This window comes from Buteo buteo, chromosome 21 (assembly GCF_964188355.1).
Source record: "Buteo buteo chromosome 21, bButBut1.hap1.1, whole genome shotgun sequence".
NCBI lineage: Eukaryota > Metazoa > Chordata > Aves > Accipitriformes > Accipitridae > Buteo > Buteo buteo.
Genome location: NC_134191.1, coordinates 15,939,966 through 15,953,683, shown reverse-complemented (window position 1 = coordinate 15,953,683; position 13,718 = coordinate 15,939,966). Strand labels below are relative to the sequence as shown.

General features: G+C 33.9%; 1 protein-coding gene across 1 annotated transcript in view; it reads right to left on the bottom strand.

The window, feature by feature from the left end:
- Positions 1 to 13,718, bottom strand: part of ERC2 (ELKS/RAB6-interacting/CAST family member 2) — a 469,458-nt gene that overhangs the window by 228,546 nt on the left and 227,194 nt on the right. The window contains exon 11 of the mRNA XM_075052729.1: positions 5,133 to 5,326. Coding sequence (XP_074908830.1) covers positions 5,133 to 5,326 — 194 coding nt within the window. The remainder of the gene's footprint in view (positions 1 to 5,132; positions 5,327 to 13,718) is intronic.

The window sequence follows — 13,718 nt, the reverse complement described above, 5'->3', positions numbered from 1 at the left end:
CTTTTGAACACAATTATTCCATGAGCTGGTGGTTTTGTCATTTACGCAATGAATTGTCAGTGCTCTGTGGACTTATTTTCATCAGAATTCAAATCCAAATCAATTCAGAATGAATTAATTGTAGTCTGATCACCGCAAGAGCTTAAATGTGTATCTATAGTGTTATTACGCAAAACTTACCACTGCCTGTGAAAAGTGGGTAACAAAAAACCAAACTTCTTGTTGAAAAACAAACTGGTTTTGTCTCATAGCTAGGACAGTATTTTTAAATGGACTTTCATATTGTTGTAAGTTTTGCTGAGAAGCTACACTCAGTCAAGCAGACGATTGACCTTCTAACATACCATTGGAGAAAAGCAGATCCAAGATTTTGCAATCTACACGATGTTCTCATCACTTTCTTTCTCTTCTCAGTCTAAATTTATTAATGGATAATTTATATCCATTGTCTTATGTGCCAACACTCTTTTACCGAAATCACTCTTCCTTCACCACTGCGCTTACCCTTTCACATATTTATAGAGAACCAGCATCCCTGCCGAGCCTTTGTTTTGCCAGAGAAACAAGCCACTGCTGTTTAGACTCCTCCTGTGACATGAGCTCTCCATTCCTTTAATTACCCTACCAGCCCTCTCTGCACCTGTTTCCAGTTTTCATTCAACCTTCTCGAATATGACCGATGAGAAGTTCACAGCAGTTTTCCACATGGAGTCTTGCTAGTGCTCGATGACATTAATACCTTCCTATCCTTACTGCAGACATTTATTCTGACATATCAGGATTCACACCTCATTATTTAGATGTCTGCTTCATTATTTAGATGGCTCACAATGACACTGCCATAAGCAAATTCACCCAAACTTTATCTTCCTAAACTGTATCAAGTATGATCCTTAGCTTACAGCAGGCAGTCTTACTGGTCCTAGCTTCATAATCATGCATTTTGTACTACTGTATTGCACTACATTTCATGATTCAAATTCCCTAGCATATTTCATAAATATACTTTTCATTCCAACACCATTAATAAAAGCATTGAACAATATATTCCTTCCATCCTGAAAGTTCTGTTTCAGATGCAGTTACCTCTCTTTGGATAGGCCCTTCACATTAAAATTTAAGCTGATCACTATCTTACAGTTTCATTTACATTATCAAAAAAAAAAAAAAAAAAAATCCCAACCCCCCCCAAAAAAACCCACACCACATTTACTTCATCAAGGAAACCAAAGAAAAACATCAAGCTAAGTTTACCAAAAGTACATTCTGCTGGGATATATTGCATTTAATTTTAACCTGTTCTCATTATAAATATAAATCATGAAAGATGTAACTGAAGTTATCAAGCAGCTTTAGTATAGGAAGAGGAATTGGTTCTCCTATGTAGTAATAAGAAGCTATAAAATATAAAATTAATATATATGGAGTAATTTAAGAAACAGACCAACATGTTTTTACATATGAGGAGTAGTATGAATCATAAATCTTAAGTGATGCAAGTCAGAAGTGTGACCGTTTCTGAGGCAAGAAAAATCAGGTTAAAACCAAAAGAATTACCATTCATACAAAATCTTCTTCAGGATTATTAATAATGTTCGTTTGCCAAATAGCATACACTTATAAATTTAATTGCCCATATTTTGAAGCAGATATTTTTATCCTTGAGTATCTGACACTTTGTGTCAATACTTTCTGACAAATAGCAGAACATTAGTATTCATCATCTTTTAATTCTTGTTTGAATTTGTAAATTATAACTTTATTACAAACGTTTTTACTTTTCAAACTGATTTATACAAGTACACCTCATTATGCTGATGAATTTGTATGTGAATATAACAAATATTGTGAAGATACCATAACTTGCAATTCTCTTGATTATAACTCTCTCAGAAATTTATGTTTATAAATTTTAAGAATTTATGTTGTTGCAATTATCTTGCAATGTAAAGATGTTGGCATAGCAGTGAATGTGGATCCCAGTAAGCTGTTAACCAAAAAACACATTTCAAAAGAGCATTCATTTTCCTACAAAACCCTGGAGATGCCCTTGCATCTGAAGTTAGGGAAAATGTTGAAGATATGCTGTTTCTGAGCAAGCGAAAAAGGGAGAAAAAGTAAGGAGGGAAAATAGTAACCTAGAGCACATTATATGAATTACAGAACAGTGGGACAAGAAGGAAAGAACATTTTCAAATATGTTCTGTTAAAGTTGCAGTCATTTTCACAATGCTTTATTCCCATAAAGTGGGTAAACTGAGCTTTGGCTCCACCTCTTCCCTTCAATAATGAGCCAATCAAGTAGTCATTACAAGCAGAAAAAGTAGTAGCACTTCATAAAATGTTACAGCAATTTACACTCCACCTAACCCCCTAGAAAGGGGAATTTCAACATCAAAGTTTCCTCTCTAGGGACACCAACAGGTGGCACAGCTATATAGAGATTTAGATCTTTAGGCCAATGTTTTTAGAAAATAAGGAAGAGGGAGAGAAAATAAATTAAGTTTTAGAGAAACCTAAGTTGAGCCTGATTAGTAAGAAGGGTTAGACACCCACTCTCTAAAAATATTTCCCTATTACACCTGTATGTTGCTGGCAGATTGTTAGCCTTACTGTACTAATCAACAAATTTGTGCCTGTGCTTATGCATGGTGGAAAGTAGCTTTAAGACTCCATTACCAAGTAAAGGCAGTAACTTCTGTTGATGAAACCAATAATAGATAATTTTTACATAATTCCTTTTTTTTTCCCTAGTTTAAAATAATTGACTTATATATACTGTGTGTATAGGAATTTGGAAATAATCTTGAAAGCTGGACATAAATTTAGTGAGAAACTGCATTAAAGTTAATAGAATTCACAAACAAATCTTAGAGCATAATGATTCCCCAAAATTGCAACATACTACTGTCCTCAGCTGGCCATGCCATAGATATCTTATTGTAAGCATTGCAGAAGCACTTAAATGTTCATAGAAAAACTTAACTACTTCATCACATTCAAAGTACAGTATGTCCTGTTCAAAGAAGTCTGTGCCTACTCAGTGGTACCAAATTATTTTCTGAAACGTTATTTCAGGATCAACACCCTCATCAAGAATAACAGACTGGAAAGCGGTGTCCCAAAATTTCACTGATAAAAGTGCATCGAATTTTCAAAAAAAAACTAATACAAAAATAGAAAATTCTGTCCATTACATAATGCACTACAAGGTTCTCAGATAATAAGAAGAGGTTATATGCTGACAAGGCTTTAGTAATAGCTCTGCATCACTGGGTTTCTTGTTTCTTTGTAATCATTGTTTTGTAATCTATAATTCTCAATTTAATTCAAATAAATCTACTGATCTATATCGATTCTTTATCTGTTTTTTACATAACATATTTAAAACATTAACATTTACTGAAAATTTAGATCACAAGCTCCACTACTTCATCATGTTCATCTTTTAATCTTGTCATTTTAATATTCAACCATTCAACACGTACATGATTGCTACTTAATAAATCTCTTGAGATTATCGCCTTGAACAAAAGTTTAGCATGCTTACTATTGTGTCTAATGTCACACAATAATTCAGTAGGTTTTATAGCCCAATGAGGATATCAGTTACTGTTTCTGTAAAAACTACACAGTCAGTTTCCACCAGCTTGGTCACACCTGGAGTCACTATATTACAACCCTAGGTCTGTAATTGCCCCTACAGTACGTGTGCTGATGGGTGGAATAGGCAGCACTTTCTTGACAACACAAATTCACTAATCACGTTATCTTTTTCCAATATGCTGCTTTAGGATTTGGGGGAGTTTAGGCAGAATTCAGTCACGGTGCACAAAGTGACCACTCTTTATTACTAGCTTCCTCCGGTATCTACTTTACACATTAAAATCAGTGCAAACACTAGAGTATTCTAAACTCCTCCTGATGTGGTGAGAGAGGTAACTGCTAATTAAAGTTGTCCTCATGTAAACACTCAGTTCTATTTTGAGTAATCTTTTTTCACTTTAATTTTGAGGTCTCGGTTCTTATGACACTTTGATTGATAACTGTATGTCATTTGTTATTATCATTATTAAAGCTTTGCCAAATATCTGCAGAGAAAGATAAGTTTTGGCAACAGATAACTGTGAAGGTTGATAAGTCATCATCAGTAAAAGATGCTCTACACATCCTTTCCAAGCTGGCTGTTTTCTTCCCCCTAAGGTAACCAACATTTCCAGGAGAGCTTCCCCTCTTTCATCATAATTATCCCTAATGGGACAGAGCAGTGCTATGTCTTGACTGGAACTATAGCAGTAATCACAACAATGAGATCCCTTAAACTTCTCTTTTGGAACCATGAAGCACTTTTCTTCTGACTTGATCACTAGAAAACAATTATATAAAATATTTGAAATCATAAAATTATTTCTTTCATTTACCTAAGAGTGGCTAAGTACAGGAAGGGAACAAAGAAATTACATTCACATAAATTGCTTATCAACCACATAAATTGCAGCGTACCATATGGGAGAAGGTTCCAAGAATCATTTAATTACAAAGGGCATAAGACAAATGGATCCCAAAACCCTCTTGTCTCCATTAGGGAAAGACTGCACAACCTTCCCAGAAATAAGACAAACACTGCCTGGTCAATATCAGAAAAGATTCATTTGTAGCAGACAAAGACTACAGAAACACTGAGAAATAGTTATAACTATTACTAAACAGTCATGAGACTAGTTAGAAATACTTACCAATACTTTTCAGGACCTCTCAGAACTAGTGATGCTGTTCACACTGAAGAAACACATGGGAAAAGTTTTGATTTACCAGTTGCTAGAAACACAGGATTGTTCCCCAACAAGGTTTTCTGGGAGGGTTGTTGTCACTGTAAATTGCATATGGCTTTTCCTATACATGTTCCTTTCATGGAGACAATTAAAAAAATATAAACCTTAAATTGTTCCAAAGTCAGCAGACAGGAGATGCAGTTCTCGGGTAGCCATTTTTTTTCATTTCTGATTCAATTTTACAAGACATAATGAACATTCTATTAAAAAACGTATTCTACTCTTTACTTCTCTGCTCTGCAATGAAGATCAAGTAAATAAAAATGCCACTCAATGTAAGATAAATAATACAAGAATTACCTTTCTAACTCAGCAATTTTCTTATCTTTGTCATTCTTCTCATTCTCTACTTCCTTGAGTATTTCTAGAAGTCTGTCAACCTCAGCCTGAGCTTTGCCACATTCTTCTCTATAGTACGATGCCTCTTTGTCAAGCTGTTTCATTCTGTCTGCAAATTCTGGATTCATCCGTGCCTCCTCTTCAGCCTCATGAGCCTTCAGAATCAATATTTTTTAGAAAAAAATAAGGATGAAATAACTTATATAGCTTTAAGAGCTTTACTTCTTCAGTCTCGGAGTTCAAATTTTCGTTAAAAAGGATTATGGGTATTTCTGTCCGATAACAATTTTTTCTACAGAAGCATTATAAAAAGGAATGAAAATATCTGCATAGTCTAAAATTACAGTCAAATGCTATCATCCTGAAGGGGGAGGGGATTTATTAAGGTTTTTTTACACATTAAAGTGACCATATTTTAAGGGTGTTTTTTAAGTTAAAAAAAATCACCTTTTAATTCATTTAATTCACATTAAGCTTTTAAAGTCTTTCAAATATATAGGCAATTTCTTAATAAATCATATTCTTTCTCTTTCCCCATACATATATCCACACTTTGTCCATGTATATATATATACACACAAAGATACATATATACATATTTTAATCTGTATCAGTGGATGATTCAAATGCAGTTTGATACAAAAAATTTAAAAGGATGAAAATGTTTTTATGCACTGCTGTTTTTAAAATACAAACCAATAAACTAAAAATTTGCTTTCAGCAGACTTTTTACCCAATAATCCTTTTTCTCTTACCATTGATACTTAACCTGAAACATCAGAAGACCAAGCCCATTGGTGAAAACAGCACAAACCTGGCAAACACATGCATGGATGGGTGGCAGTTTCACAGACAAGAAAGAACGCAATGAATACAACAACAACAGTGCAGAGCCCAATCTTACTCCCATCAAACCTAATGGCAAAAACCCAATTAACTTCAATGGGAGCATGATCAGGCATCAAGTGCTTTAAACTGTTGGCTGGAATAATCACAGACAGATGGAAACAACAATGCACTGCAATGCTTAGCCTACCCCTTGCTTCCCATTATTCCTAATTGGCATCTTGAAAGAGCAGGCAAGGAAAAAACAAGTAGTTTAAGGCAGTGCACATTAAACATAGAAAATTCAGATAACATTCTCTTAACATACAGGAATTTTACAGAAATCCAGGATATTTAGAACCGGAGGTCCTCCAACTATCTTATTACACAGAGAAGACGTGGACTTACTTATCCTTCTTAATTTCAGGGAATAGACAATGCAAGCAAGCAATTGAAGAAATGCAGATCAAAATGAAACATGCGTGTTTCAGGAAGAATTAATATAAAGTACAGGTACTAGAAGGTTCATATTCTTTGCAATGGTTAAAATTTTCTGTATAAATAAAGAACAAGCCTGGGTTTAGTATAAATACAACAATTAAAAAATTGAAATTACTAGGGAAGAAACTTAGGGGGTTTGCATGTAACATATCATTTAAGCATGAGGATAATAAGAAAAAAGATAGTACATTTTAAGTGTTATTTATCCTACTGTGAGATTTTTATTCAGAAGAAATATTTGGTTACCAAAATAAGCCAAGGGAATGACATGAGATGCCTACTAAACCTACTGGCCTTGCTCTTCAAATTCTCTATTTTGGATAATAATACATGCTCCAGCTCTGAATTCTATGCAGATACAGGACTTTCCTAACATAGAGCTCATTTCAAGATAACATCCAAAGAGTATCTTGATTTTACTGTTTGGGTGAGATGTTAGCAACAGATTCCTTTTCATCCTCATAAATCTTCCTGCTTTAATAATAAACTTTGATTTATTTTATACAGGGTGTTAATTGTATCAAGAAATTTACTTTCTACTAGCTTTGTAATTTTGAAGTGAATGTAATACTCAGACTCAGGGCCAATTGTGTGAGAGACTGTGGACCAATTTCCAGCTGCAAAGCACTTCAATTTTCCATCAGTTTTATTAAGATATTAGACAACATTTTCTCTCTCCAAAAATGAATACTAAGTCTTCTTTTGCAAAGAATAAAAATAATTCCATAGTAAAGGTAAATTCACTCTAGGAAAAAAAAAAAAAATACAACCCAACTCCCACCTTTAAGATACTAAGAAACCTATGCAAAAAGCTGTTGTTCCCTATTGCTCTTCAGATTTCTCCTCCTCTCCTAAGGGTAAATCCAGAATTTCACAGTTCCCCTCTAGATGCGATCACTCTTTCATACTCCTCTCTGTCACCTTTCTTTCCCTTCTGTTTATTTTAATGTATAATTCACTTATTTACCAGCCTTGCTTCCATCCTTTCATAAACAGGCAAAACACCCACCTTCCTGCCTCTAGTCTTTTCTTCTCTTTAGCATACAGGACCTCTCAGCTTCAGCCCAAACTTTTTCCCCCCATGCACCTCTACCCTAGTTTTAACCCAGGACAAGAACCAATGCAGAAGAGATAGAGAAGCCTGTCTTTTTTTTTTTTTGTCTTTTTTTTTTGCTTTTCATTGCCGCACTGGACTTTCTATGATGAAAACACATAATTCGGCAAGAACATGATAGTGTCACCAATGCAAAGGTGCCAAATGTTCAACTATCACAGAATATTCCTGTCACACAGCATCTCAGAAATGTACTGAACAAATTATCTACTGCACAACTTATAGCTAAAACATCACCTAAAATCATAGATATGAATTATATTCTTCAGTTTAGCCCTATAATCCTTGCTCAATGGCATGCTAAGGAAATTGATGTTAAGTTGCAAAAGTATTTTCAATTCTTGTGCTTTCTGTGGTAGTCATGCATTCCATATTTGTGGGATGTGTTTTTGGAAAATTTTGTGGTCATTGTATTTCCCCATGGTTTTCAAACATGAAGCAGAACCTATAAGGTATGATCAAATCCAATGTGATTAGGTATCCAACTTACACAGGGTTTTGAGGTGCAGCACCATTATCCATAATGTCACACACAAATCAATATAAGCATTCAGTTCAAAGACAAGCACAAGATTATTCTGATCTTAAAAAAGAAAAAAATAATTAAAAAAAAATCCCAGTATTGCAAATCACCAATTCAGTTGGTTGCTTCTACTTTTACAAGCATTTCGTACAGAATATTTTTGGACTACTGGCAGGAAACATTTTTCTACAACAGCATTGCCTTAATGAAGAAGGAAAGGAAAGTTAGTTAAAAAGGGGGAGCAAGAACATAAAACATTTTTGAAAAAGAGCTTTCTGCAGGTGGTACTCTAACTTGCAATGAGTCCCTTTAAGGGAATCCTCATGTTGTAAACAAAGCTGCTAATACTACAAGAGAGCAGAACACAATCCATCTGACATTCCCAGGACAAAGGCATAGAATTACTTATAAGAGCCCTATTATATTTTATGGTTTTGAAAGATGTGTTTGGATTTGAACTGGGCACTTTTTTTTAGTTGTTATATACAGACCAGGGGTGATTTGTTGACAGATGGAACTTGACTTTTGAGGTCAAACAGTAGGCCCAAAGGAGATTAAAGGCAACTCGGCTGATACTGACCCTGCTCCCACCCAGACAGGGCAGATTTCTTTGGCTTCTTTGCAGGCTGTGGGAGACAGGCTTGGCTCACTTCTAACCAGAAGCTGCGTGGTTATCACATGAATCAGAAAGTCTCTGCCTATTACTGCTGTCCTCTCTTCTATCCTTTTTTTTCATTTCTGTCCCCCTTTTTCTCCCTAAGTCCTCTGTTTCCTTGGGAGGAATACATTTTCTGGTTTTATGGGGCTTTTATGGGTAAGAGTGACTGGTTCATGCATACCTTTCAGCAGCAAAGTAATTGATCTCTTAATCTGTATCTGTAAATGATAATTATTGTGTATGCAGATTAGGCTAGTTTCAAACTAGCACACTTGGTTTATGATGTTTTGTTTGTCAATCTTGCGACTGTGCTGTTGTACATTACTTTTACAAGTCAATAAAAATAGCAGATCACTACCATTAGAATTTCACTAATTTTTACAGTAATTATGTATCTGTTCTGATATTTGCTTAATAAGTACTACAAATACTCTAGAAGTAAAGTAACATTTCCTTACGTAAACCACAAATTTCCTACAGAAAAACCATAATAGTGTGGCACAGACATGCAACATGAATTATTTAGTCTATTAAAATTTTATGGTACAATCATGCATGCATTATTCTGCATAACAGAAATGGATGGATAGATATAGTATTTAATTTTTTAAGCTTCAGACAAACATACACAGAAATCAACAGAGTACTTCATAAAAAAACGGAACAGCAGAATTTACATGCAAGAAATTACTTTGTAAGATCCTTCAAATTTTATTACTTTCAATAATAAACTAAAAAAAAATTGCCGTCACCTTAATTTTTTTGTAGTCTCCTTAAAATTCGAGTTGTGTTTTTTTTTTTAACTTCAGGGACTGCTCTAAGCAATTTAGAGTGGGTTCTGTAAATACTTTAAATTTTAATCTGACATTGCTCTGGTGGAGCATTTGGAAAATTAAGTCTTTATTATTGAGAAAAAGGTTCACCAGAACTCCAAACTAAGTACATTGTTCTATTTTCATTACAGTACAAAAACAATCATGTAACTTCTTATAATCAGTTTTGCACAAGAATTCATTGGGTATTTCAAAAAGTTCGCCTTTCAAAACATGAAGAAATGTGCACCCAATTCTGTTCACATCTTATTCACACAGGTGAACCCATTGTGAAATCATTCGCTGTAGAGTATGCAGGATTTGCACCCCTTCCATCTCTACTTTGGTACCCAAACGTGTATAAGAATAAAACACTTCTATCCATTGCTGTATTTAAAAAACATTAGATTCAGCAATAAATGAAAGTCCTGGAGTTGATATCTTGTGACATATACACAGGTACCAAACACATTCCACCACAAAAAAATGCTATATTACTGCATGGGCTAAAAGAGGTCTACTCAGAGATTGACTGATAGTTCTCTGACTCATGTAAACAAAACTTCAGTATTTTAAGATTAGATTGCCATCTGTTTTTTTATAACACTATTATTTTCAAACAAAAAAAAAAGGCAAGGAAACATTCTATTAAATAAAGTATCATAATGATTTGCAGTACAAAAAAAAGTGTTTCAAATAACTGCTAATATGCCTTCACAAAGAACAAAGGTGAAATCTTGGCCTTATGGAATTCAAAGAATATGTTGCCATTGACTTCAATCAAAACATGATTTCATTTCAAGATCTTAAGTGGTTTGGCGGGAGAAGAGGTTCATTACTACTTGCATTGTTAAAAGTAGACTGATATATAAGTAGGAGAAGAAAGAAGATGAGCAAGAAAAGTTTCTTTAACAAAGCCTGTCTCATGGATATACTACAATTGCTGCCTGGTGCCAAAGGAAAAGGATCTTGCATCCATTATTTCTGAACTGCCAACAGGCTGTCCTTTTGAAAATTAAGCACGTAAAGGCAGAAAAAATGAAATAAAATTAAAAAAGGACTGATTGACTTGGGAATACCGCACACAAATAGACTAGGAAGTAACAAATGAATTCCATACAGCAGAATAACTAATATTGAAATCATGACTGGAAAGCATTTATGAAAATCAAGATAAAAACTAACACAAAAAAGACTCCAGTCTGAAAAGACATGCACAGTAGGAGTGCAAATGATATGAATAGAAACATAACTACCACAAAGGTGAGCCGAGATGATACAGAAAAAAAGGTTTTATTGTTCAAAGAGAAAAGCTCTTTGACCAGCAATGTGCTGGATGGTAGAGTTGATAATATCAGGTCTTACAATCAATTTATAACTGGATTCTAAAACCAATTAACCAGTAACTTTAAAAGTAAATACAGCACATTCTGTGGGACTCTCTTTTGCCATACTTAAGTCGTGACATATCCGTTACGTGGTTAGAAGCTACAAAACTTAGCAATAATAGACTCCAAAGGTGGAATCCTGGTCCGCTGACATTAATGGCAAAATTCCCATTGACTTCAGTGAAGGCAATACCTTCCCTAATGCATAGTATCACATTACTTAAGCTACAAAACCAGTTCTTCTATATATACTATCCCAATTACACGGTAATTCCAACTATGATTACTATGTAAACTATAGCTTGTAAATTGCTATTACAGTTACATCATTTTTTCTGTCCTGTGATGCTCACAGCACATTACATGTAACAGTGTCAGCCAAAAAAAATGAAAACTGTTCTCTGCAGAATGTTTGTTACTGCTCTTCCTCAAATTGAAAAAGGAACACAGTCAAGTCATAAGGATAGATATTGTGCAATTAAAGCAGACATTGGCAAGAATAATAATGCTAAACACCCAAAGTAATACCGTTTGGCTTTTTCAAATACCGCTATTTACATTCATCGTCTTATATTTCAGCATTTTCTTCAATTAAATAAAAGTTTCTATATTCTTAATGTTTATATGCTGAATGTATACAGCCTTTTATGAGTAAAACTGATCTAAACTATTTTAATCATACAGACTTTTGAAAATAGTACGTCACTTCCTAGATATTATTATTCATGTAATCAACTCAGTTGCTTAAGATAAACTGAGTAAATTTAAGTTTGAAGGATCAAATAAAGTACTGCAGAAGGAGGAATTAAAAAGCAAAGCAAAGCAAAAAAAAAAAAAAATCATCTGCATGCTTTTTCTGATGGAGAAGTTGAGGACCTAAAGGCTAGAATGTTTGTTTTCTCAGAAATACTATATATACCTATTTAATACATTTCATATTCTTAAAATGGCCTTGAAGTCCACAAAGTTCATTTATTTGGATTTAATGAATATAGCATAGCAGCATCAGAATTATTCTGCAAAGCTCCACAGAGGAAGAGCACAACACAGTAAGGTAATGGATCCTCATGCTTTCATATGTTACAGCGGGCATTTTAAAAAAGAACTTACTGGATTGTACATCTGATTGAACAACTGTTCAGCTTGCTACATTGCAAAGTTGGAAGGGAGTGAAGCACAGACAGGAAAAGAAGGAAAGATCCAGGAAAACAGCATTAGCTCAACAAAACCAGTGCATTTGCACAGAAGAACTTGTCATAAAAAAAGTAGAAATTTAAGATTCTAAACATTCCTTGGTGAAAGTGAGAGGCACTGGGGAAACATAAATGTTGACTTTGGCTCCTAAAAAAGAATGGCTGGAGTAAGAAATTTAAGGTTTGTGTTACTTTCCCTTTCTCAAGTTAAATAACCCATGAAATAAAGAAAGGTGTCCACTTTTGATGATACATTAAGTGCTGGTCTCAAGCAATGAATCACAAGAAGTGCTTTTGGCTGAGGCTGCAATTTGTCACCAAAGCTTCAAAGCTGGTAATAATAAAAGATTAATTAAATTGTATCATTAAATTGATTACTTTCCTTTTGTTTAACACAAGACTGAATTTTCTATGCAGAATGACTTTCTAACAGTACAGCTTGGCAAAAAGTACTTTAGCAACTGCAAATATGTCAGTAAGCAAGTAAATTTAAGATAATGAAAAACAACAAAAGGAGGAAATTCTAGAGTGGATAATAAGATTATATATATATACACACACATATATATATAAAACTTAGCTACCTATTAGGTAATTCCTGCTGTTCTTTCACTAAGTAGCAATACAAAGTAAGTCAACAAAAAGTCTGTGGAATTTTGGCAAAAAAAAAGCATTGAGCATTCTTCTGGGTTTTGTGATTTTTTTAAATTTTATGAATTTCAATCCATAGTCTTTGTCACAAAAAGTTTAGTAAGTATGCCTATGGTTTTAAACATTATTTTGTGTACCAAAATATAGTGCAGTCACATGAATAATTACTATTTACAAATATCCTATTACTTTTTGAAATGTGCCTACTCTATAAAATTAAAGCAGTGAGTTTAGAATCAGCATGTTTTCTCCTGCTGAAATGCAAACAATCCAGTTATGTAATACTGAAAAAAAAATTGGATCTAATGAGACCAAATCAAAAATATCTTTGTTATCAATAAATGAACCTTATTCTCTCCAAAAACAGGAAGAGGAAACAAGGGAAGAGAAACTTTTAAAATTTTGGGGTTTTTTAATTTACAGATTTTGTTTGGATTTGCCCTTTGTACACATTTTCTTTCAGGCACAGTACTTATTACCATTAGTGCTCATGGAAAATTAACTCCTAGCAAATATGCATAGAATACTATCTTCATATTTATTAGTATAATTTGTTAAAACATATAAATCAACATTAAACTACAATGATTTTACACTACCATAATGAAAAGTGCCTTCTCTATGATATTTTTAGAGAGAGACTAATGTGTAAGGTGCATTCAAATTTCTCAAAGTAACAGACAGCCCCTTGGAGTCACTTTTGAAAAAGAGATATAAACTGTGACCATTCCTTCTAGCTTCCGTAGTGGTTAATGTTTGTACATAAGCACACTTATGGGACATGCAGGTTAATTTACTCCTAACTATGTTGATGTTCCCTCCTACTCTAACTCAGACATACGCAAGAATAACCCAGATTTCTGTTTCAGTTAGTTTCCTAAG